This window comes from Meleagris gallopavo, unplaced genomic scaffold (genome assembly GCF_905368555.1).
Source record: "Meleagris gallopavo unplaced genomic scaffold, MGAL_WU_HG_1.1 scaffold_5, whole genome shotgun sequence".
Taxonomy (NCBI): domain Eukaryota; kingdom Metazoa; phylum Chordata; class Aves; order Galliformes; family Phasianidae; genus Meleagris; species Meleagris gallopavo.
The window spans coordinates 63,785-88,533 of record NW_028147019.1 but is presented as its reverse complement, the minus strand read 5'-3'; the positions used below and the strand labels follow the sequence as shown (position 1 = coordinate 88,533).

General features: G+C 49.3%; 2 protein-coding genes, 1 long non-coding RNA gene and 1 pseudogene across 3 annotated transcripts in view; 3 read left to right on the top strand and 1 right to left on the bottom strand.

Annotated features, from left to right (window-relative positions):
• Nucleotides 1–24,749, top strand: part of LOC104915571 (uncharacterized) — a 137,258-nt gene that overhangs the window by 72,293 nt on the left and 40,216 nt on the right. The gene's annotated exons all lie outside the window — the stretch shown is intronic.
• Nucleotides 167–1,126, top strand: LOC109364986 (olfactory receptor 14J1-like). Its single transcript, XM_019611557.2, has one exon. The coding sequence runs from the start codon at nucleotides 167–169 to the stop codon at nucleotides 1,124–1,126; it is 960 nt and encodes a 319-aa protein (XP_019467102.2).
• Nucleotides 6,855–7,976, bottom strand: LOC100540413 (olfactory receptor 14A16-like). The gene has a single exon (XM_003214087.3). The coding sequence runs from the start codon at nucleotides 7,974–7,976 to the stop codon at nucleotides 6,981–6,983; it is 996 nt and encodes a 331-aa protein (XP_003214135.3). The 3' UTR covers nucleotides 6,855–6,980.
• Nucleotides 14,526–24,749, top strand: part of LOC100548320 (olfactory receptor 14J1-like) — a 22,087-nt pseudogene continuing 11,863 nt past the window's right edge.

Sequence of the window (24,749 nt, the reverse complement as noted above, 5' to 3'; positions counted from 1 at the left end):
GGGCAAGTCTGCTTCACTGAGATAAGAAGTGCAGAGTCGCTCATGGCAAACTCAATGTCATGAAATGTAGATCACATCATGGAGCTGAATGAGCACTCCCCATCTAGAAAGACTTCTCCTTGACTGTTTTACTCTTTGAACAGGTCCTGGTGCCCAGAGGCAGCAGATGCCCAACAGCAGCTCCATCAGCGAGTTCCTCCTGCTGGCGTTGGCAGACACGCGGCAGCTGCAGCTCCTGCACTTCTGGCTCTTGCTGGGCATCTACCTGGCTGCCCTCCTGGGCAACGGCCTCATCAGCACAGCCGTAGCCTGCCACCACCGCCTGCACAGCCCCATGGACTTCTTCCTGCTCAACCTCGCCCTCCTCGACCTGGGCTGCATCTCTACCACTCTCCCCAAAGCCATGGCCAATGCCCTCTGGGACACCAGGGACATCTCCTATGCAGGATGTGTTGCCCAGACCTTTCTGTTTGTCTTTCTCATGTCAGCAGAGTATTGCATTCTCACTATCATGTCCTATGACCGCTACGTTGCCATCTGCAAGCCCCTGCACTACGGGACCTTGATGGACAGCAGAGCTTGTGCCACCATGGCAGCAGCTGCCTGGGGCACTATGTTTCTCTATTCCGTGCTGCACACTGCCAATACATTTTCACTGCCTCTCTGCCAAGGCAATGCTGTGGATCAGTTCTTCTGTGAAATCCCCCAACTCCTCAAGCTCTCCTGCTTAGATGCCTACCTCACAGAAGTTGTGCTTATTGTGATCAGTGTCTCTTTAGCATTTGGGTGCTTTGTTTTCATTGTTGTGTCCTATGTGCAGATCTTCAGGGCTGTGCTGAGGATGCCCTCTGAGCAGGGACGGCACAAAGCCTTCTCCACATGCCTCCCTCACCTGGCTGTGGTCTCCCTATTTGTCACCACTGCCTTTTTTGCTAATCTGAAGCCCCCCTCCATCTCATCTCGATCTCTGGACCTGGTGGTGTCATTTCTGTACTCAGTGGTGCCTCCAACACTGAATCCCCTCATCTACAGCATGAGGAACCAGGAGCTCAGGGATGCAGTGAGGAAAATGATGCCCTGCTCACAGTTCAGCAGGGATAAACTTCTCACCTGTCTCTATAAATGACTCACAGTCTGCTCTGTTACAGGCGTGTATTAAGTTTTTTAGTCTTTATGATTTTTCTTTATTTATATTAATAGATACAATTCTATTTGCTGTTTTTGTTTGTATATATATGTGTATGCAATCATCATTAGTGGTTATGTTCCTAAACATATGTTTGAATTCCAACCACTTTCCTGAGGCTTCACCCTGCTCTCTTTGTCCTGGAGCCCAGACGAACTCTGGGTCACTGCTGACTCTCTCACAGCCTCTGTGTTCCATCTCTGTATCCGCAGGCAAATGAGATGCCAGCAGGCACCGTGGAGCTGATATGTGCTGGATTAGCAAAAGGGATCAATGCATTAGCATAAGGACCAATATATTGCATTAGCAAACGGGATCAGGGTGCGCTGGTCCTAAATCTTCCCAGTTGAGCTTTGCTTGGTGTGTGAACAGCCCTGTTTTGATCAATGAGCCTCTTTCACAGAAGCACAGAAATCACTTGAAGGAGGCCATGCGGTGTCAGGGACTGTGCTGGGGGCACATGTCTGTCCCACTGCACGCATGCTGCCCCACACAGTGCCTACACTGAGCTGCCAGGGGCTGCTTGTGGGGCGGTGGGGCCGGGCTGTCCTGCAGAGGGGAAGGCACATGCAGCCTCATGCTGCAGGGCTGGGAGCCCAGAATCCCCCTGGAACTCAGTACCCAGCAGTGCTGTGCTCACCTTGCCTGGCTCCCAGGTGCCCCCCATGCTGCTCTGTCACTGCCCCTCCTCAGCAGGACGGGGGAGAAAACACAACTCAACAATTCCTGGGTTGTGGCATAAAGGTGTTTTATTCTTTCCTTGCTTAAAGCCCTATGACAACAAATTGTGTGTGTTAATAGTTACATGTCAAATGCAGGTTTTTCTGCAGCCTTTGCAACAGCTATGGACTTCAGCGTCCCTTTCACCTTAATATATCACATGAAGCTACACCTACCCCACAACACATGTGACTAATAGTTTATATACTTGACATGATTTCCAACACCGAATTCTGCTCACTGTTAGTTAGGATTTCACATCCCTCTTATTCCTTACCTATTTACTGTAATTAAAGTCATTTGCTATGTTTGTATTTCAGTTTTGTCCTCTCAGTTTTTTCTGTTCTTTCTGCCAGACCCAGTCTGCTGTGTCACTGCAGTTCAGGTAATGATTCACCTCTGAATGCTTTGGTCATTTGCAGAACTCCAGACCATTCCAGTAACAGCTCTCTGGATCCCAAAGTGAAGGCTGCTAAGCTACAGATGCACACTTATCTACCAGGTGCCAGTTGTAAGCCAAGAAACAATCTAATAAACCATTTCTTTGTGTGTGCTGTAAAAAGATGTGCTTTACTGTAACACAGCCGTAGTCCTGAGATTTACTGTGTTTTCTTTTGCTCAATATTTTAAGGATGTAAGTGAGAAATCAATATTTTCCCCAAACTTCAATAAATGTTGTGATTCTTGATGGTCAGAATGATCATGTGGATGCTTTGACAGTACATCAGTTAGACAGGCTGGTACAAAACAGGAGTAAGCTGTGGGAAAACACAGAGTGAAGTGTAACTGCACCCAGAGAAAAGTAAGAGTAAACCTAGAGTAAACTGTGAGGTAACCCAAAATAATCTGTGAGTAAAATCCAAAGTAAAGATTGCGTCAAGCTGGAATAAAGCGTGAGTAAATGTGAAGCAAAGTGTGTGTAAACCTGGATTAGAGGGTGAGTGAAAGATTGAGTAAAGCATGAGTAAGCCATGAGTAAATTGTGAATAAACCCGAAGAAAAATATGAGTATACCTGGAGGAGAGTGTAAGTAAAGCAAGAGTAAAGAGTGAGAAAAAGCCAGAGTAAAGTATGAGTGACCCCAAAGGAAAGTGTGATTAAACTCGGAGTACGTTGTGAGTACATCCAGAGTAAAGTGTGAGCAAACACTCAGCAAAGTATAAGTAAACCTGGAGTAAAGCGTGAGTAAACCTGGAGTAGATTGTGAACACAACCAGAGTACAGAGTGAAGAAATGTCAGTGTAAAGCAGGAGTAAAGTATCGAGAAACTCAGAGTAAAGTGTGAGATAAACCCAGAGAAAAGGGTGAGTACACACAGAGTAGAGGGCGAGTACACCTAGAATGAAGTGTGTGTCAACACAATGTGAAGTGTGTGTAAACATGGAGTAAAGTCTGGGTAAAACCCTGTGAGAGGTAGATTGTGTTTTTGCAGTGGAAATTTCCAGTCACAACAAAAGCTGCTGAACAGATTGAGGTTGAGACTGGGGCATTCCAACCTGGGTACAATTGGCACAGGCACGAGGTAAGGAAATTATATAGGGTAGGGAAGAGTCTGGAACAGGACAGAAGGAGTGCACTGATTTTTGATAACATTGTCCTCCTATTGCCATAAAAGTACAGAAGATAACAAAAAACAAAGGGTTGGTATCAGACATGGCATGGAAATGTAAGGTAGCACCAGCGTCAGAAGATTGTGAGCCTGAGATGCTCAACCAAAGAGAGCCAGGAGAAGCTTTGCCTGTGTCGGATCCAGGGTATATAACAGAATGAATTTCACTGACTAGCTGTCCAATTTCTCCCTTGTCAGTGGGGGATGTGCGCCCATTATTGCATTGATGAATAAAATGCCCTTCACAGAGATCTTGGCTTGATTACAATTTTTTATCCTGAGCGTGTTTCTCTCACTCTCAATTCACATTGAGTTTTCTCTTACTTTTCTGTGGGTTTTCCTCACTCATTACTCTCTGTTTTATAAAGTCTACACATCTAGTTTTTTTTTACACTTTACTGCAGAATTTACTCAAACTTTACTCGGGGTTTACTCACACTTTACTCTGGATGTACTCACAGCATACACCAAGTTAAATCACACTTTCCTTTGAGGTCGCCCACACTTTACTCTGGCTTTTACTCACCCTATACTCTGGGTGTTCTTAAACTCGACTCCAGGGTGTACTCATATTTTACTTCAAGTTTACTCATTATTTACTCCAGGTTTACTCATACTTTCCTTTGGGTTTTACTCACACTTTACTCCAGGTTTACAGACACTTTACTCCAGTGTGGACTCACACTTTACTCAAGATTTACTAACACTTTACTCAGTCTTTTACTCACCCTCTACTCCAAGTTTACTCCAACTTTATTTCGGATTTTACTCACACGTTATTTTGGGTTACCTCACACTTTACTCTGGGTTTACTTCCTACTGGGTGCCCTCACACGTGACTCTGGGTGTGCCCACACCTTACTCAGGGTTTTACTTGCAGTTCACTCTGGGTTTTACTCACTCTTTACTCAAGTTTTACTCACACGTTACCCTGGGTTTACTCTTACTTTTCTCCTGGTTGTAATCACAATTTGCACTGGGTTTACACACACTTTGCTCCAGTCTTTTCCAACCTGAGTGATTCTACGATGCTATGATTCTACATGGATGTATTTATAGTCGTAACTATTAAACATTTCCTTTTCTCTCTCTTAGTACAGAGCTTCATTTCTACCCACGCGTTGTGCTCTGTTCTTTCCAAGTTCTCTTCCCCATCCCAGTGGGAAGGGGCAGTGCACAAAGCTCTGAGTGGTGCTGAGCCACCTGCCGGTTTAAACCACCACAGTCATTTTGGTGCCTGATGCGGGGCTGCAATGGCTGAGATAACAGCAGATCTGTCCAGAGCAAGTTATCACAGGGCTTTGTGGCACTTGGATAATTGCTGGTCGTGATGCCGATTGTTTCCCAATTAATGGAGCTCGTTGAGCCTTCTCATGACACTGCATTGCACAGCTCCTTGCTTGTTGCTTGTTTGTTCCTGCTGCATTGTTTGTCAGCTCTAGGGGCTGGATTAGGGTTTTTATTTTGCTGTGCTGTTTGGCCTTGGCTTACATCATGATAAAATTGTCAGCTGACAAACTGAAGTTTTGTGCACATTGAGCTTTGCAGTCCTCTTTGGGTTGTGGAAGTAATACTGTTGATGTTAGTTAACTACATCCTTGGCTTTGTGTCTTCAGAGATCCCGGCAGGAAGGAGGTAAGGGAGGACACTTTCCAGCAGTCCCTCAGCCTCCCCTTCACTTCTCCTTCTTTCCCTAGAGTTTGAGAGCTAGTTACAGTAGCTCCTGAGAATTTTGACTGTGCCTGAGATGTTCAAACCAGCGTGCTCCCATTACTACATGTCGTCAATGTGTTTCAGCTTATGTTTCAGATTAAACGATTATTCCAGAATATCACAGAGAGATCTGCCCCAAGGCAGGATAGCTCTGCATGGCAGGGGATGAGGGATGGTCTGGGCAGGAGCCTTGGAGGAGTGGGCACTCCCAGGGGTTTGGAACTTCATCTCCGAGCACCTTCAGAATCCTGAGAAACTGGTAGAATACTTGGGGAAGGTCTGCTGTCGCCCTGGGAATCCTAAAGAAGCACAAATCACTGCAGTGTGCCAGGGCCTGGCCCACACCTACTGAGCTGTGTTCAGCACTCTTCAGCATCCTCAAGGGGAAGAGAGCTGGATCTGCTGACAGTGCTGCAGCCTCTCCAACTCCTGGGACAGACCCTGCAGCAGCTCCAATGCTTGCTATAGGTCCCACCATGTTGCTCCGAGCTTTGTGACAGACCCCACTGTCACTCCTACCCTCACAATGAGCCCTGTGGTCACTCCTGTTACAGCTCCTGTAGCTGTTCCAAGAACTGTGATGAGAAAAGGAAAAGAATTCCCCCCACGGGAGGTGCACTGTGCCAAGAGGTACAGCCCTGTGGTCGCTCCAACTCCCAGGACAAGCCCTGCGGTTGCCCCAACCCCAATATGTATACATACATATTGGTACCTTTGCAAAAATGTTTGCAACTGCATATATGATATATATCATAGAATCATCGAATCATAGACTGGTCTGGGTTGAAAAGGACCAACATAATCATCCAGTTTCAACTCCCTTGCTAGGTGCATGGTCACCAAACACTAGACCAGGCTGCCCAGAGCCCATCCAGCATGGCCTTGAAAGCATCCAGGGAGGGGGCATCCACAACCTCCTTGGACAAAAGGTGAATATATACTGTATATATCATAAATGGAGAAATACATATGTCAAAATTATTATCCTTTTCTTTTTCTCTGTCTTACTAAATGATATTATCTCAACCCACAGATTGGACTTTGTGGTTTTATTTCAGTTTTCTTCCCTCTTCCACTGGGAAGGGGGGCAGTGAGCGAACAACTGTGTGCTGCTGAGCCACCTTCCATGTTAAACCACAATACTGCCCTGAGTCCAGAACAGATCACCTTGGGACTCTGAAACTGCCCCCATGGCTCAGTGAAGAGCACCAGAAGAGCTCAAGGTCTTCTCAGGGAGCAGCTCCTGAGGTCTATTCCTTACAGCAGCTTTGGAAGAGGCCTCCAGTTCTCTGGTCCTGCTCTGATGAGCCCCTCCTGTTATGGTTGTGCCAGCAAGGAGACCACTGTGACACAGCGGTTCATATTGCCAACTACTGACTGCAGCCCTGGAGTGCTGCTGTAGAGACAACAGCACTGTTGTGAGAAACACAGGACCTTCAGGTCTGCACAAATGCAAGGACGTGAGAGCAGTGTGGCAGCGTAAAGAGCCCAGGAATGAAAAGAGTGTGTTGTACAGCTCTCTGTGGCTGTACCTTCCCCAGATCCAGACAAGGTAGGGAGAGAGAAAAGCTAAGGAACAGTATTTTATGCAAGGTTTTATAGTGTTTTTTAATCTATTTGGTGAATCTGTTTCCATATTTACATGAGGTCTTGCTGAGAGTAAACGGAAAGCAGACGGGTAAGAAGAAGTAGAATAAATTGCAATGCTTTTTCCAAGATTATTGTATTGCACTTGCACAAACAGACAAAAAGTCATACATACATAAAATATAAAGAACGTTCACAGGGAACAATGTGAGGAAGTCGTGCGCATTCTTGCAGCTGGGATATTGCATGCTGCAACACTTGGTTGAGGGCATGCTTGATCTCCTTGTTTCTCATGCTGTAGATCATAGGGTTCAGTGTTGGAGGAACGACCGAGTAGAGAATTGCCACCATCAGATCCAGGAATGGGGAGGAAATGGAGAAGGGCTTCAGGTGGGCAAACACCACAGTGCTGAGAAACAAGGAGACCACGATCACGTGAGGGAGGCACGTGGAGAAGGCTTTGTGCCGTCCCTGCTCAGAGGGCATCCTCAGCACGGCCCTGAAGATCTGCACATAAGAGAACAGAATGAAAGCAAAACACCCAAAAAACACAAGTGCACTAAGCACAATAAGTCCAAATTCCCTGAGATAGGATTTTGAGCATGAGAGCTTGAGGATCTGAGGGATTTCACAGAAGAACTGATCCACACCATTGCCGTGGCAGAGAGGCAGTGAAAATGTGTTGGCAGTGTGCAGCAGGGAATAGAGAACCCCAGTGGCCCAGGCAGCTGCTGCCATGGTGGCACAAGCTCTGCTGTCCATCAAGGTCCCGTAGTGCAGGGGCTTGCAGATGGCAACGTAGCGGTCATAGGACATGATGGTGAGAATGCAATACTCTGCTGATAGCAGAAAGACAATCAGAAAGGTCTGGGCAACACATCCTGCATAGGTGATGATCCTGGTGTCCCAGAGGGCATTGGCCATGGCTTTGGGGAGAGTGGTGGAGATGCAGCCCAGGTCGAGGAGGGCGAGGTTGAGCAGGAAGAAGTGCATGGGGGTGTGCAGGCGGTGGTGGCAGGCTACGGCTGTGCTGATGAGGCCGTTGCCCAGGAGGGCAGCCAGGTAGATGCCCAGCAAGAGCCAGAAGTGCAGGAGCTGCAGCTGCCGCGTGTCTGCCAACTCCAGCAGGAGGAACTCGCTGATGGAGCTGCTGTTGGGCATCTGCAGTTCCTGGACGTGGAGTCCTGTGCAGAGTGCAGAAGATAATGACGAGTCAAGACCATTCACACAGACACTCTACCCACCATTGTATAGAAGTTTTTGTTTGTGAGTGGAAAATGTTCATTTAACTCCATTATAGGAGTTTATTTTAATGAGCTTCACTGTACCTCAAGAACTAGAAGCTTAAGAGGCTCTTATTTCCTCTCATTCCCTAATCTTATCTCAGCTGCCTGGATATTTTACTCTTCCAAGCAATTTCCATGTCACATGTCTTTACCCTGTCTGCACTCAGAATGCCCATCTCAACTTGTGAGCATTTAAATTTCTGGTAGAGAAAGCTGCCTGTTTGCAGGATAAGTTCATTGTTCATGTCTACATGGAATGACAATAATTTCAGCTGGTGCTGTCCTTTGGGAGAGGAGAAACTGAAAGCACATGAGGAGATTGTTCAATTAACAGCAGAATGAGAAATGTACAACTCAGGATTCTCAGAGATGTGTTCATATTTCACAGCTCCTTTCAGATTACTGTCTACAGCTCTTTCCCCTTCCCTAAGAAAAAGAAAAGGAAAATCCCTGCCTTGTCTCTCCTCTTGCAAAGTGCCCCTGGAAACACTCTGGCATGCAGTGTAGCTGTGATCCCCCTGCCCCAGAAGGCCCCTGCCCTGCCCAGCCGTGCCGTGCCGTGGGGCTCCTTCCCCCCACACGTCTCCCCGCAGCGCCCTGGGCAGCTCCCCGGGCAGCTGAGTGCTGAGCCTGGCAGGCGGCAGAGTCCCTGCCCCGGCACACAGCCCCTGGGCCACAGCAGGGACCTGCTCTGCACGACAGCCCTGGGCACCGGGCTGCAGCCCCGGCTGCACAGCCTGCAGCCGTCCTGGCACACGCAGCCCTCAGGGCTGTGCTCTCATGCTGCAGCACAGAAGACCGTGGAGCAGGTTTTAATCCAAAATAAAGTCTTATGGAGTGCCTTCATCTAGACCTGAAATGGGATGTCCCAGATATAGTGATTCCTGCATTTAAGCCACTACTCTGACTGCAATGAGAGACTCACCTTGTTAAGGGCTGTGAGAAATGCTCCTCCAGTGAGCTCACAGCCTAACATGCCACACAGCCTGTCGGCTCTCTTCCTTCTTTCCTCTACCTGTCTCTGGCAGACCATGCCCACAGTCCTGTTGCATGCTGCACAGGAGCTGTTCCTGGGCACAGCTGTCTCCCTGCAGCACTGCCCGCTTTTAGGAGCTCCCTGAGTCCCAGGAGCCCAGCCCAGCTCAGCAGCAGACGATGACATTTCTATCTTCCCTTCTGATCTCCCCTGAGATGTCCCTGGGTCTCCGTGCCCAACAGATCCTGAAAGACAACAGTGTCATGACTGTACTCTGAAATCTGCTGAGTTAACCACCAAATGTCCAGTGAACAGTGACCAGTTATAGACACATGACTAGTCCTACCAGAGTGTGTTTGGTGAAACAAAAAGGGCACACAGACAAGGACAGTGGACTTCCCCTCAGCAGGGCAGTGATCCAGCTGAGGCAGTGCAGGCATCTCATCCCTAGATGGAAACCGTAAGGCTGAAATGGGATTCTGCTCCCCCAGACTCACAGGAGTTTCAGGGATTCCTCTGGTTCAGTTCAGATGTGCACAAGGAGTTGCCTACATGTGAGCTCCTGCTCTGAGTCCTTGGTCCTTCAGCAGGGAGTCAGTTGCTCACACACAGAGCCTGGGTGATGACCAAGGTGCCTGGGGTGCTGCTGGATGTGTGCTAGTGCTTGGAAGGTGTGTGGGAAATCCCTGACATAGACACCTCCTTCCTGAGCTTCAGCTGAGGGCCAGAGAGGGAATAGAGGATTTCCAGGCCATCCTAAATGACAACAGACCCCTGTGTTTAGGGCACCCAAGTGTGTCTTTTTCACCCGTCTTTATGGAGCATGCAGAGTTATGCAGCTGACTAAATGGCTGAGCTCTCAAAAGAAGAGCCAGATCTTTCTCTGTTCTTCATCTACTCCATATTCTGGAGCTCAAGGCACTACAGAGCTGACACACATCTTTATTCTTCAGCTGAAGAAACATCAGTTTTCTATGGTCCCCCTTGTGAATGGCATCAGAAGCAGCCTGGTGCCATGCCAGTTCCCTGGGCTGTCCAGCACACTCACATGCAGCTGCAAATGCAGCACAGGGCCTTCAGGAAAGCCATGCCCAGGAGTGTTTGTGCTGCTTGGACAACCCTGAGTCCCACAGTGGGTCTAATGCCCATGTGCCACATTCTGAAGACAAATACCACAGATGCACAACACAGCCAGGCTAAGACTAATGATACTTTCAAATTAGGAAGTTTACTTATGTGTTTTTATGCTGATGAGAACACCAACACATACTGCGTTTGAAATCATAGTATTCTTGCAGGCCTGAGTTCTTTTGGATCACAAGGACATGGTTAAATGGCTTCCACTACTGGACTATAGCACAAGGGGCATACAGAGTCTTTGTGACGGATGGGTGAGGAGACAAGGCAGGGCCACTGCCCTCTGTGAGAGTGCACTGAGCTCTTCCTGGGGATGGCAGAGCAGCCAGGTCAGAGCGAATGGAAATGGCAAACAGAGGAGACCAGCAGTGTCTGTTTCTGGTTTCCTGATAAGGAAGAGCAAGTGGAAGGTGCTCTCTGCAGGCAGATGAGAGCCTCATGTTGTCAGGCCCTTGTTCCCTTTAGCGGCCTTTTTCACTCCACTATCTGCTGTAGGAACAACACAGCAGGGCACGCATCATCCAGGAGATCCCTGGAGAGCACAGCTGGCAACTTCTTGACCAAGCCATGGAGGAACCAAAGAGGAGAGGTGCTCTGCTGGATCTCATACTCACCAGCAAGGAAGGGCTGGTGGGGAATGTGAATGTCAAAGAGAACCTGGGTTGCAGTGGCCATGGGATGGTGGAGCAGAGGAGTCTGAAGGGAGGGCAAAAGTCAAGCTCGCACCTTTGGGCTTCGGGAGAGCACACCATGGATTCTTCAAGTGTCTGTGGGGTACAGTACAGAAAGAAAGCTTGTAGGAAGTGTAAACAAGAAGCGGTCAGCTGAGAGCAATGCAGAGTGTTTGTCCTAGTGAAACTAGGATGTGTTTAAGAAGGCCAAAGCTCAAACACAGCTGAATCTGCCCGGCATATCAAATATAATAAAGGCTTGTAGAAATACATAAGCAGCACAAGGAATGCTAGGGTCAGTGTGGACCAACAGGAGAATGGGGCAGGGTACCTGGCATGAAGGGCCTGGAGGGCATGAAGCCTTTTGTGCTGCATGGGACCATCTAAATCAACATCTGAGAAGAAAGAAATGAGCTCAGTACCACGGTGTGACTCAGTCAGTGGAATGACTGAGAGATGTCATGGCCAGTTCTGGGCAGGGAAATTGTGGGGGACACCAGGCTCCGTACAAGATCTTCTTTTCTTTTGGAAGCTGTAAGCCTGAAAGGTGTTCATTAATGTCAATAAAATTGAAACAATTGAATGAAGACAAAGACATAAATCAATAAAAAGATGCTAACATGCTTCTCAACTACTAGGATTCTCATGAGCACTCTTTCTTTTTCTGTTGAAAACACTAGTCTTTGAGAAGATTTTGTGTCTTTCTTCTTCTTCTTCTCCTTCTTTTTCTTCTACTTCTTATTTTGTTTGTTTATGTTTTTATTTTTTCTTAAAGGAGTGTTTTCCAGGACTGTGTTAGCAGGACACAGAGGCCTTCAGGTACAGGGACACAGACAGTGGTGCCAGTGCCAATGCCCTGTGACTAATGCCCAGCGTTCACCGCTGCTCTGCCCTGCTGCGTATTTGATGTCCCTCATCCTCCAGGTGTCTCCAGCTCTCCTACATCAATGACCATGCTTCAGGGCATGTTTGCAGCAGGCCATCCGGAAACATGCTCTTCCCACTGCTCTCCAGATTTCCCCATTCCTCGCACTTTGTTCTCTCAGATACCTCACAGCTATCTGGCTGATCTCTAATCTTCAGGGAGATTATTGGAACCTGCTCCACCTCTCCAAATATTGATGGACTCTTTTCTCAACTCCTTAGCTGTCATTCTATCTATCCCTTCCTATCTCTGTCTAACACATTTTTTGTACAAGTATTCCCTGTGAAAGACAAACCTCATTAGATTCAGTTTGGACAAGGCATGCAGTTGATCACTGTGTTTTACTGTTCATTCAATTGCATCACGTGACGCATGACTCAGTATGTGTTGGTGTTCTCATCAGCATAAAAACACATAAGTAAACTTCCTAATTTGAAAGTATCATTAGTCTTAGCCTGGCTGTGTTGTGCATCTGTGGTATTTGTCTTCAGAATGTGGCACACGGGCATTAGACCCACTGTGGGACTCAGGGTTGTCCAAGCAGCACAAACACCCCTGGGCATGGCTTTCCTGAAGGCCCTGTGCTGCATTTGCAGCTGCATGTGAGTGTGCTGGACAGCCCAGGGAGCTGGCGTGGCACCAGGCTGCTTCTGATGCCATTCACAAGGGGGACCATAGAAAACTGATGTTTCTTCAGCTGAAGAATAAAGATGTGTGTCAGCTTTGTAGTGCCTTGAGCTCCAGAATATGGAGCAGATGGAGAGCAGAGAAAGATCTGGCTCTTCTTTTGAGAGCTCAGCCATTTAGTCAGCTGCATAACTCTGCATGCTCCATAAAGACGGGTGAAAAAGACACACTTGGGTGCCCTAAACACAGGGGTCTGTTGTCATTTAGGATGGCCTGGAAATCCTCTATTCCCTCTCTGGCCCTCAGCTGAAGCTCAGGAAGGAGGTGTCTGTCTCAGGGATTTCCCACACACTTTACAAGCACTAGCACACATCCAGCAGCACCCCAGGCACCTTGGTCATCACCCAGGCTCTGTGTGTGAGCAACTGACTCCCTGCTGAAGGACCAAGGACTCAGAGCAGGAGCTCACATGCAGGCAACTCCTTGTGCACAGCTGAACTGAACCAGAGGAATCCCTGAAACTCCTGTGGGTTTGGGGGAGCAGAATCCCATTTCAGCCAAAGGGTTTCCATCTAGGGATGAGATGCCTGCACTGCCTCAGCTGGATCACTGCCCTGTCTAGAGGAAGTCCACTGTCCTCGTCTGTGTGTCCTTTTTGTTTCAGCAAACACTCTCTCGTAGGACTAACCATATGTCTGTAATTGGTCACTGTACACTGGACATTTGGTGGTTAACTCAGCAGATTTCAGAGTACAGTCATGACACTGTTCTCTTTCAGGATCTGATGGCCATGGAGATGAAGGGCCATCTCAGGGGAGATCAGTGGGGAAGATCCTCAGCTGCTGAGTTGTCATGGGCTCCTGGGACACAGGGAGCTCCTACAAGTGGGCAGTGCAGCAGGGAGCAGCTCCTGTGCAGCATGCAACAGGACTGTGGGCATGGTCTGCAAGAGACAGGTAGAGGAAAGAAGGAAGAGAGCTGACAGGCTGTGTGGCACATGAGCAGGCTGTGAGCTCACTGGAGGAGCATTTCTCACAGCCCTTGACAAGGTAAGTCTCTGGCTGCAGGCAATGCAGAGGCTTTAATGCAGAGGCTTTAATGCAGGAATCACTATATCTGGGACATCCTATTGCAGGACAGGATGAAGGCACTCCATAAGTCTTTATTTTGGATAAAAGCCTGCTCCAAGGTCTTCCTTGCTGCAGCATGAGAGCACAGCCCTGAGGGCTGCGTGTGCCAGGACGGCTGCAGGCTGTGCAGCCGGGGCTGCAGCCGGGTGCCCAGGGCTGTCGTGCAGAGCAGGTCCCTGCTGTGGCCCAGGGGCTGTGTGCCGGGGCAGGGACTCTGCCGCCTGCCAGGCTCAGCACTCAGCTGCCCGGGGAGCTGCCCAGGGCGCTGCGGGGAGACGTGTGGGGGGAAGAAGCCCCCCGGCACGGCAGAGAACGGCAGGGCAGGGCAGGGCAGGGCAGGGGCCTTCTGCTGCCACAGCTGCTGCCTGGGGCAGGGGGATCACAGCTCAGATACACTGCATGCCAGAGTGTTTCCAAGGGCACTTTGCAAGAGGAGAAGCTGAGAGAAGGGAAACAATAATAGGTAGAAATCTAAAACAGGCTGTCAAATCAGAACACATCTCTAAGACTCCTGAATTGTGCTTTAATCAAACATTCTTTTGCATACAGTCACACAGAAACACTTTCAGCCTTCCTTCCCAAAGGACAGCACCAGCTAAAATTATTGTCATTTTCTGCATAAATGAATAATGCACTTATCCTGCAAACAGGAAGCTTTCTCTCACAGAAATGTATGGACACAGCGGTAGCTGGGCAGGAGACAGAAGAGGGTGAAGATATGAGACATGGGAATTGCTTGGAAGATGAAAATATCCCGGAAGACAGGATAAGATCAGGGAAGGACAAAAACTCCATAAGCTTCATCTGCTTTTGTAATGCTGAGCTCATGAAATTTATGTCAAGTAATGGATCTAAATGAACAGTGTCCTAAGAGAAAGAAAAAGTTTTATAGTATAGCAGGAGGAGTGTCTGTGTGAATGGGCCTTGTCATTATCTTCTGTATTCTGAACAGGACTCCATGCCCAGGAACTGCAGATGCCCAACAGCAGCTCCATCAGCGAGTTCCTCCTGCTGGCGTTGGCAGACACGCGGCAGCTGCAGCTCCTGCACTTCTGGCTCTTGCTGGGCATCTACCTGGCTGCCCTCCTGGGCAACGGCCTCATCAGCACAGCCGTAGCCTGCCACCACCGCCTGCACAGCCCCATGCACTTCTTCCTGCTCAACCTCGCCCTCCTCGACCTGGGCTGCATCTCCACCACTCTCCCAAAAGCCATGGCCAATGCCCTCTGGGACACCAGGGACATCTCCTATGCAGGATGTGCTGCCCAGACCTTCCTGTTTGTCTTTCTGATATCAGCAGAATATTCCATTCTCACCATCATGTCCTATGACCGCTATGTTGCCATCTGCAAGCCCCTGCACTACGGGACCTTGATGGACAGCAGAGCTTGTGCCACCATGGCAGCAGCTGCCTGGGGCTCTGGGGCTCTCAATGCTGTATTACACACTGTCAACACATTTCTCAGCCACTCTGCCAAGGCAATGCTGTGGATCAGTTCTTCTGTGAAATCCCCTCAGATCCTCAAGCTCTCCTGCTCACAGTCCTACCTTAGAGAAATTTGGCTTCTTGTGATCAGTGCCTCTTTAGCCTTTGGGTGCTTTGTTTTCATTGTTGTGTCCTATGTGCAGATCTTCAGGGCCGTGCTGAGGATGCCCTCTGAGCAGGGACGGCACAAAGCCTTCTCCACGTGCCTCCCTCACCTGGCCGTGGTCTCCCTGTTTGTCAGCACTGGCATGGTTGCCTATTTGAAGCCCCTTTCCTCCTCCTCCTCCTCTCTGGACCTGGTGGTGTCATTTCTGTACTCAGTGGTTCCTCCGACACTGAACCCCATTATCTACAGCATGAGGAACCAGGAGCTCAGGGATGCAGTGAGGAAAATGATGCCCTGCTCACATTTCAGCAGGCATAAACTTCTCACCTGTCTCTACAAATCACTCCCACTCTGTCCCATAATACACCTATCAAATGTTTTTTTATTTTTATAATAAGTAATTATATTTATAGGTACATTTTTCTTTGTGATACATATATATATATCTGTGTGTAATTATCATTAGAGGTTATTATGTTTCTGTACATGTGTTAGGATTCCTTTCAATTCTAGTGAGGCATCACCCTACTTTCTTTCTCCTGGAGCCCATACGAACTCTGTGTCACTGCTGACTCTCTCACAGCCTCTGTGTTCCATCTCTGTATCTGCAGGCAAATGAGATGCCAGCAGGCACCGTGGAGCTGAAATAGACTGGATTAGCAAAAGGGATCAATGCATTAGCCTTAGGACCAATATATTGCATTAGGAAATGGGATCAGTGTGTGCTGATGGTAAACCTTCCCAGTTGAGCTTTGCTTGGTGTGTGAACAGCCCTGTTTTGATCAATGATCCTGTTTCACAGAAGCACTGAATTGACTTGAAGGAGGCCATGTGGTGTCAGGGGCTGTGCTGGGGGCACATCTCTGTCCCACTGCACGCATGCTGCCCCACACAGAGCCTGCACTCAGCTGCCAGGGGCTGCCTGTGGGGCGGTGGGGCCGGGCTGTCCTGCAGAGGGGAAGGCACACGCAGCCTCATGCTGCAGGGCTGGGAGCCCAGAATCCCCCTGGAACTCAGCGCCCAGCTGTGCTGTGCTCACCTTGCCTGGCTCCCACGTGCCCCCAGTGCTGCTCTGTCACTGCCCCTCCTCAGCAGGATGGGGGAGAAAACACAAATTCAACAATTCCTGGGTTGAGGCAAAAAGTGCTTTATTCTTTCCTTGCTCAAAAACAAATGACAACAAATTGAGTGTGTTAATGGCTACATATCAAAAGCAGTTGTTGGGTTTTTTTGTTTGTTTGTTTGTTTGTTTCCTGCAGACTTTGCAGGAGCAATTGAATGCAATGTCCTTTTCACCTTAAAATACTGTATGAAACCACACCTAACCCACAACACATGTGACAAATAGTTTATTTAATATAAATGATTTCCCACACAGAAATCTGCTCACTGTTAGTTAGGATTTCACATCCCTCTTATTCCTTATCTATTTACTCTAATTAAAGTGATTTCCTTTTTTTGTATTTCAGTTTTGTCCTTTTATTTCCTGATTTTTTTTTTTCCCCCAAATTTTAAACAAACACTTCCCAAGTTAACTCTGTTTTCCAATTAGTTATTGCTGTTCTTTCTGCCAGACCCCGTCTGTTTTGTCACTGCAGTTCAGGTAATGTTCCCCCTTTGAATGTTTTGGTCTTTTTCAGAACTCCAGACCATTCCAGTAACAGCTCTCTGCATCCCAAAGTGAAGGCTGCAAAACTACAGATGCACACTTATCTACCGGGTGCCAGTTGTAACCCAAGAAAAAAAATAAAAAACCATTTCTTTGTGTGTGCTGTAAAAAGATGGGGTTTTACTGTAACACAGCCTTAGTCCTGAGATTTACTGTGTTTTATTTAGCCCAATATTTTAAGGTTGTAAGTGAAAAAACAAAATTTTCCCCCTAATTTCAAAAAACCTTGTGGTTCTTGATGGTCAGAATGATCATGTGGATGCTTTGACAGTACATCAGTTAGACAGACTGGCCCAAAAAACTCCCTGGACTTTGGAAGTCCTTTGGTTTGGTCCCACATCACATCCTCATCTCTGTGGAGAGATAAGTGAGATGGATTTGAAGGGCTGCTTCCTGCTCCTTCTCGAGGAGCTTTGCTCTGTGCACTGAGGCTGTGTGGGCAGCCTTTGGGGGAAGGAGCCGGGGCCCGAGGCCTGGGACTCAGGCCTGCAGCCTCCCCTCGCCCTGCAAAAGGGTTTTTCTCCCGGGGTCCTTTTTTGGGGGGGGCAGAGCAGTGATTTTTTTTGCTTGACGGGAAGGGGGCAGGGGGGGGCCCACACCAGGAGGCTGACAAGTGAACTGAGGGAGGGGAATGACGTGAGGAAACCCAAATCCATAACCACAGAGCAGTTCTAAAGGAGGTGTGTTTTATCGGGGCTGTGCACCCGCCGCATGCAGAGCGGAATTTTTTGCCTAACTTCCCTACCGGAAGGCAAGAAATGCACGTAAAAAAGGAAAAGGGGGGTTACATATGCATTAGATGTCCAAAACAGAGGCTGCTTTATTACACGGAGGCCCAAAAAAGATTGATGTTCCCCTTTCCCCCCTCTCCCCCCCCAGTCTCTTTTATTTTCCACATACACTCTTTGCAATGAAACTCATTGTTTTCTCTTCTTGAGCTTGGCTTGGGGTGGGGGACACTTGGCTGGTTCTGGTTGGTTTTTTCATCGAGCACAGCTCCGTTCAACAATCTGCTGCTGCTTTGTTAATTTGTGGTGTTCCTTTTTGAGCCTGCTGCCTTGCATTCCAGAGATGGGACAGCTAGCGCAGTTATGGGGGAAAAGGGGGGGCCCCTTGCCTGCACTCAGTCTGTAGAAAAGCATCTGTTATTGGCAGCGAGGGCCTGGTTTAGAAAGGTCAAACCCGGAGGGGCCGATTCAGCACTGCATGAAGGCACCTAACTTTGACCCAAAATTTTTTTCTTTCCTGTCCCCTGAGCAATGGGGAAAAAGCTGGAGTAGAAGCTCCGGGGCCCAGGCACACTGAGCACAAGTTCTCCCTTTCAAAATGAACATGGAGGCCACCACTGCACAAAAAATGTTTTTCATCACCTTTTTTCTCTGGGGCCTGCTCCACACCATCAAGTCCACTATCACTACCCCCCGGGGCCCCCCGGGCCGGCAGCTGGAAGGAGTCGACGGGGGGACAGGAAGCGCATCCCTAACCCCCCCATCCCAGCAGGGACGGGGCAGGGAAAAGGAAAAAGGGAGAGGCAGGCTGGGGGCAGGTGGCTGGAAAGGCGATGTGAGGTCACTGCAGCCCCTGAATGGCCCCCGGAAGATGTGCCGGCCGGCAGGACTGGGGGGGCATTGAGTGCATCAGCAGTGACAGCACTGGAGAGGGGAGGGGAAGGCGGGTGGCAGAGCTCCATCCAGGTGCTGGTGGGGGGTCCCCTTTGGGGCAGCCGCCTGCAGCTGGAGGGCAAGCAGAGCGTGTTCCTTCTCATCCATCCACCCCCGAACACACAGCAATTCTCCCAAACCCTTTTCCCCCCCCCGCCCCCCTTCCACAGAGCCTTGCCCAGGGCGGTGTGTCCGTGCTGGCCTGGCAGCAGCCCCCTGTTCCCCCCCGCTTCCCTCCCCCTAGTCCCTGCAGGGGCCGGAGCTGGTGGAACTGCCCTGCAGAGGGAGGAAGGGGTGGTGTCCTGGGACATCAGGCTGACCGTTTTCTGCTCAGGGGGGGGGGCAGTCCCAGCTGGTTGGGATCTCTACTGCTGGGTCCCTCTTAAAATGTCCTGCTGGATCAGCAGCACCACTGCAGAGCCCCCTTTTTCCCGTGGGCTCCTCTTTTTCCCCCCTTCCTTTGAATCAGTAGTCTGTCACTGAATGAGGAATCATTCGTTGCCCACTCCGTCTCTTGGGGTGTACGTGGAGATCCCCTAGCCTTTTGTGTCTTCCCGGGGTTCCTCTCCAGGAGACATCTGCCATCAGCCCCACAGCAGCAGGGCCCCTTCCACACAGGGAAGTTCAAGACCAGTTACAGTTTGCCAGTTAATAATAAATACAGGTAAGTGAGCCTCACCTCTGTGCCTGGGAAGATCACGGAGCAGATCCCTCTTTAAACTATCTTAAGGCACATCTGGACTTCTGCAAAACCTTTGACATGATCCCTCACCACATCCTTTCCCCTAAATTGGAGAGGTTTGGGTTTGAAGGCTGGACTGTTTTTTGGATTAGGAATTGGCTGGTTAGATGCAGCCAAAATTTTTTGATCAATGGGGCTGTGTCAGGGGGGGAACCAAACACAAAAGGTTTCCCTCATGGTCAGTCTTGGCCCGGGTGCTCTTCAGCATCTTCATCAACGGCGCGGATGATGGCATCGGGTGCACCCTCAGCAAGTTTAAAAATGGCACCAAGCTGAGCGGTGAAGTCCCTCCATTGAAGGGAAGGGAAGCCCCCCAGAGGGACCTGGGCCGGCTGGACAAGTGGGCCCATGAAAAACGAATGAGGTTCAAAAAAGGTGAGGGCAAGGTGCTGCACTTTGGCTGGAGCAATGCAAGGGGTTTTTACCCCCTGGGTGAAGAACCGCTTGGGGGCAGCCCTGAAGTGAAGGACTTGGGGGGCCTGGTGGACGAGAAGCTGGACGTGAGCCAGCAGTGTGCGCTTGCAGCCTGGAAGGCCAACTGCGTTCTGGGGTTCTTTAAAAAAGGGGTGGCCAGCAGGGAGAGGGAGGTGATTGTCCCCCTTTACTCAGCTCTTGGGAGGCCCCATCTGCAGTGCTTTTTACAGGCCCGGGGCCCCCCCGATAGGGGGGGCGTGGGGGTCTTGGAGGGGGCCCAGAGGGGGGCCCTGAGATGATCAGAGGTTGGGGGAGCTCTCCTGTGAGGAAAGGCTGAGGGAAGTGTGATTGTTTTTCTTGGGTAAGAGAAGGCTGCAGGGGGACCTCACTGGGGCCTTCCAGTACTTAAGGGGGGGGTTTGAACAGGGGGGGGAATGGGGGTTTTTGAGGATGGTTAAAAACAGGACAAGGGGGAATGGTATTAAACAGGAGGGGAAGGGCTGTTTTTGAGGGTGGATTGTGACAGGCCCGGGGGGAATGGTATTAAACTAAAGGGGGGGAGGTTTTGGTTTGATATTAAAAGGAAGTTTTTCACCCAGGGGGGGTTTATACACGGGAAAAGGTTCCCCCAGGAGGTTTTGGATGCCCCATCCTGGGAGGCATTCAAGGCCAGGCTGGATGGGGGTCTGGGCGGCCTGGTTAGGTGGTGGGAAACCGTGCCTGGGGCCGGGGGGTTGAAACCAGATGATAATTTTGGTTTTTTTAAAAAAGGGCCATTCTATGATTTTGTAATAAAACAGGCATGTTACAGAAAAAACTGAGTCATTTTTTTAGACAGTTTGGAAGGCCCCCTGCTAAAATTTGTTCAAAACATCTTTTTCCTTACCCCCTCCTTTGGCTCCTGGTTCCCCATACTGTAGAGGAGAGGATTCAGTGTTGGAGGCACCACTGAGTACAAAAATGAAACCACCAGGTCCAGGGATGTTGAGGAGATGGAGGAGGGCTTTCGGTAGGCCCCAAAGGGGGGGGTGACAAAGAGGGAGACCACGGCCGGGTGAGGAGGGGGCGTGGAGAAGGCTTTGTGCCGTCCCTGCTCAAAGGGGGGCCCCCGCACGGCCCTAAAAAACTTTACATACGACACAAAATTTAATATAAAACACCCAAATATAGCAAGAACACTAGCTAAAATAAATCCAATTTCCCCCCTTTTTCCCTTTTTTTCTATGTCTTATTTTTTTCCCCCAACCCCGCCCCCAAAACATCCAACATGAACCCCTGTGCCTTCAATTTTTGTTAGGAAAGTTGTCTGTGTGCAGGATTTTTGATTATCATTTTTCCCCGCAGAAAAAACGTTTTAAATTTTAATGCTTCCCCCCCCTTTGAGAAAGGAGTGACTGGAACCCCCATTCTGTGTCCCCGCTCAGAAAAAAGTGATGGAAAAAAAATTCAGGAGTCTCAGCGTTTTTTTTGCAAGATGACAGCCACTTTTTTAGATTTCTCCCCTTTTAAATTTTCCTTTTTCCCTTCCTGAAAAGGGGGGAAAAAAGGAAAAAAACCCCCTTATCTCTCCTTCGAAAAAATTTTCCCTTTTGGGAAAAAAAAAAAAAAAAAAAAAAAAAAAAAAACCCAGTGGTGCAGGAAAACTGTGATTCCCTGCCCCGGGCAGCGGGGGGCAGCAAAAAGGCCCCCCCCCCGCCCTGCCCTGCCTGCCCTGCCCTGCCTGCCCTGCCCTGCCGTGCCGGGGGCTCCTTCCCCCACACTTTTTCCCCAAAACGCCCTGGGCAGCCCCCCGGGGGGAAACTGAGGCTGACCCCGGCAGGCGGCAGAGTCCCTCCCCCCGGGACACAGCCCCTGGGCCACAGGGGGGGCCTGCTCTGCACGACAGCCCTGGGCCCCCGGGGTGCAGCCCCGGTGACAGCCCCCCGCCCCCCCGGCACACGCAGCCCTCAGGGTGTGTCAAAAGTGCAGCCCCAAAAACCCTCAGATGGAGCGGTTTTTTTCCTGATCAAAAAAAAAGGAGTACCTCCACCCCGATCTGCAATGGGGATATTCCATTTTTTGTTCCCCCCCTTTTAAAAAACAGCTGCAAGGCCCCCCGTGGAGTCCCCCCCTTTTCAAAGGCCTTTTGAGGAATGCCCCTTTTCACTGGCTCCATTTTGCTCAATTGTACCCCCTTTTGAAATCTCTCTCTCCTTTCCCCTTTTTGGGCCTAAAGAAACCGGGGAGGGTTTGTGGAATTTTCTGCCCCCGGGCCCCCGCTGTCTTTTTTGCAAACACTGCCCACTTGAGGAGCTTCCTGTGTCCAGGACCCGGGCCCCCGCTCAGCACAGAGGATGGCATTTTCCCTTCCCCAATGCCCCCCCCCGGGGATGCCTTGGGGCTCTGAGGCTGGCACCCTTTTCCCGGGACAACGGGGTACCCCTGAAAAATTTAGTTTTTAAACAGATAAATTTTTAAACCCTTTTGACAAATGTTCCAAAAATAGGGAAATTTTATCCTACCGAAACCTTTTGCCTAGAAAAAACTGCAAATGCCTCATTGGTGCCCCTTTGGGTTTTATATTTTTGTTGTCGAAATTCCCCATTCATCACCCCTGTAAAGACGGGGGAAATTTAAAAAGTTAATTTTCCCCGTTCTGTGGGAAAGGCTGTTCAAAAGCCTCGTTTCGGGAAAAGAAGAAAAAATGCTTTTCCCCGAGGTTTTAGTTCAGGGGGGGAAATTAAGTCACGGGGGGTTTTTTCCCCGGGGGTCTCTCATTTGGGGTCGCTGCCCCCCCCTGTGGGGGGGTTTTCGCTCCCCCCCCTTTTCCCCCTTCGTTAAAAAACTTGTGCTCCAGCCCCCCCACATTTTGGGGTTCCCCGCTCTGGACTTTTTTAGAGTTTTTTTTTCCGTGAGGGCCCCAAAAAATAAAAACCCCCCTTTTGGGTTTTCACCCCTTTTACCAGTGCTAAATTTTCCGAGGGTTTTTTTACCCCCCCGCTTTTTGGGGGGCCCTGCTATTTTAGGGAGGCCAGGATCCCAAATTTGGGTCTTTTGGGGGCCCCCTGGGCACACTGCGGGCCCGTTTTTTAAAAAAAACATCAACAACACCCCCGGGTTTTCCCTTTCCATTTTGGGGAGACTTTTCCCGCCCCCTCATCCCCAAAACCTGTAGCGCTTTTTTGTTGGTTCTTGGGGCCCAAAAAGGGGGGATCCAAAGGAGCTTGGATGTCAAAAAAAACAAATCCCCTCCTCGGGGCCCCTACGTCCCAATGGGGAAAAAGATCCCCAAACCCCTTTGGCCCCGGGGGGAGGGGGAGTTCAAAGATCTGTTGTGAAAATTTTTTGCCTTTTTTTTCCCACTGGGCCTTCTCAATCCCACAAGTGGGGGGGGGGGCACATGCCCAATGGGACTTGGGGGCCCCCCGGCATCCCCTTTTTCCCCCGGGGGAGATCTGGCAGGCTTTTCCCCCCCCTCTTTTATTTTTTATTTAAAAAAAAACCTTTTCCCCCCCCTGCCCCAGGAAGGGCCCTGAGCCAGCGGGGGGCACGATCTCCCTGCCAAAAGGGGGTGGGGGGCAGGCCTTGGGGCCTTTTCCTGCTTCCAAGGGGGAAAAAGGGGGGCTTTTCTCGCATCACAGGGGCCCCCCCCCAGGGGGGCCTTTGGGGTTTTTGTAAATTTTTGGGTTCCCAAAATTTTTTGCTCAAAAAAGTCCCCCGGGGAAGCTTGCTTGTGAAAAACCCCCGTGGGGGCCCATTAAAAATCCCCAAAAAAATTCACTGTTTCCCCTTTTTACTTTGGGGTTTTTTGGGAAAAAAATTCATTTTTAAATTTTTTGTCAGCATGGAGGTTGATTTGGGGGGCAGCAGAAATTTCCCCCTGGGGCCCCTTCAACCCCCAAAAGTTTTCCCCCGTGCCTTTTTTTTTTGCCTTCCTGTTTATTTCTCCCCCTTTTTTTAGAACTTGTACAGCAGGGGGGGGGAGGGGGGCTGGGAGCACTTAAAAAAGGGGGGAAAAAAATGGGTGGGCATTTTTGAAGGGGGTTTTTTTTTTTTTTAAAATTTTTGTTGGCCCCTTTAAAAAAAAAGGGGGGTTTAAAAAAAACACCGGGGAACTGATAATTTAACCCCGGGGGGGGCCCCAAAAAAGGGGGTCTGTTGTCACGTGTGGAAAAATGTCCTCCTCCGCTTCCCCACCCCATTTTCTGTCACGTTAGCCCCCTGGGGGTAAAACCTTTTCCTACATCACTATTCTCCCCTGCAGTCACCCGCCAGTGTTAAAAACCCCCCTTTGCACCCCCTTTCTGGGCTTTTTCCCCAGAAAACCAGCTGCACATGGGAAATGAAAAAATTTTTCTTTTTTACCAAAAAACAGTAGAAAAAAAGTGATGGAATTGAGGAAAAGTAAAAACCTTGGGGGTCCGCTGCATGCCTTGTCCAAAACTGGGAAATTTTGAGGGTTTTTACTTTTACCGGGAAAGGTTTTTACCAAAAAATTCGTTAGACAGAGATAAAGGAAGGGGATAGATAGGGTTTTCCCGTTTTGGAGTTGAGGGAAAAAAGTCCATCCGATTTTGGAGAGGTGGAAACACGTTTCCGTAATCTTCGGAAAGGTTTACAATCAGCCAGATTTGCTGTGGGAAACCGAGTTAAAAAAAGAGGGAAAGGGTGGGGAAAAACGGGACAGTGGGGAAAAGCAAAAGTGTGCAGAAGAAAAGGGCCCGCTGCAAACCCTGGGCCCGAAGCATTGTCAATTTATTTAGGAGAGCTGGGGGAACCTGGGGATGAGGGAAAATCCCGATACGCAGAAAGGGAGAGTTTTCGGGTTTGGCCCCTGGGCTTTTGTCACAGGGTTTTGGGATGGGCCCCCGTTCTGTTTTTCCCGTACTGAAGGCTTTTTTTGTCTTGCAAAAAACAGTCCGGAAAAAAAACTTTACTTTTTGGAAAAAATTTAAAAAATAAAAAAATAAAAAAGAAGATCACAATTCCCCCCAAAAGTGGTGCTTTCAGCTTAAAAAAAAAAGAGATGACCAAAGAGAATATTTTAAGTTGGGGAAAATGTTTAAATATTTATATCAACTCTCGTTTCAGACATCTCTGTGTGGGGGATTTTGAATGGGAAGGC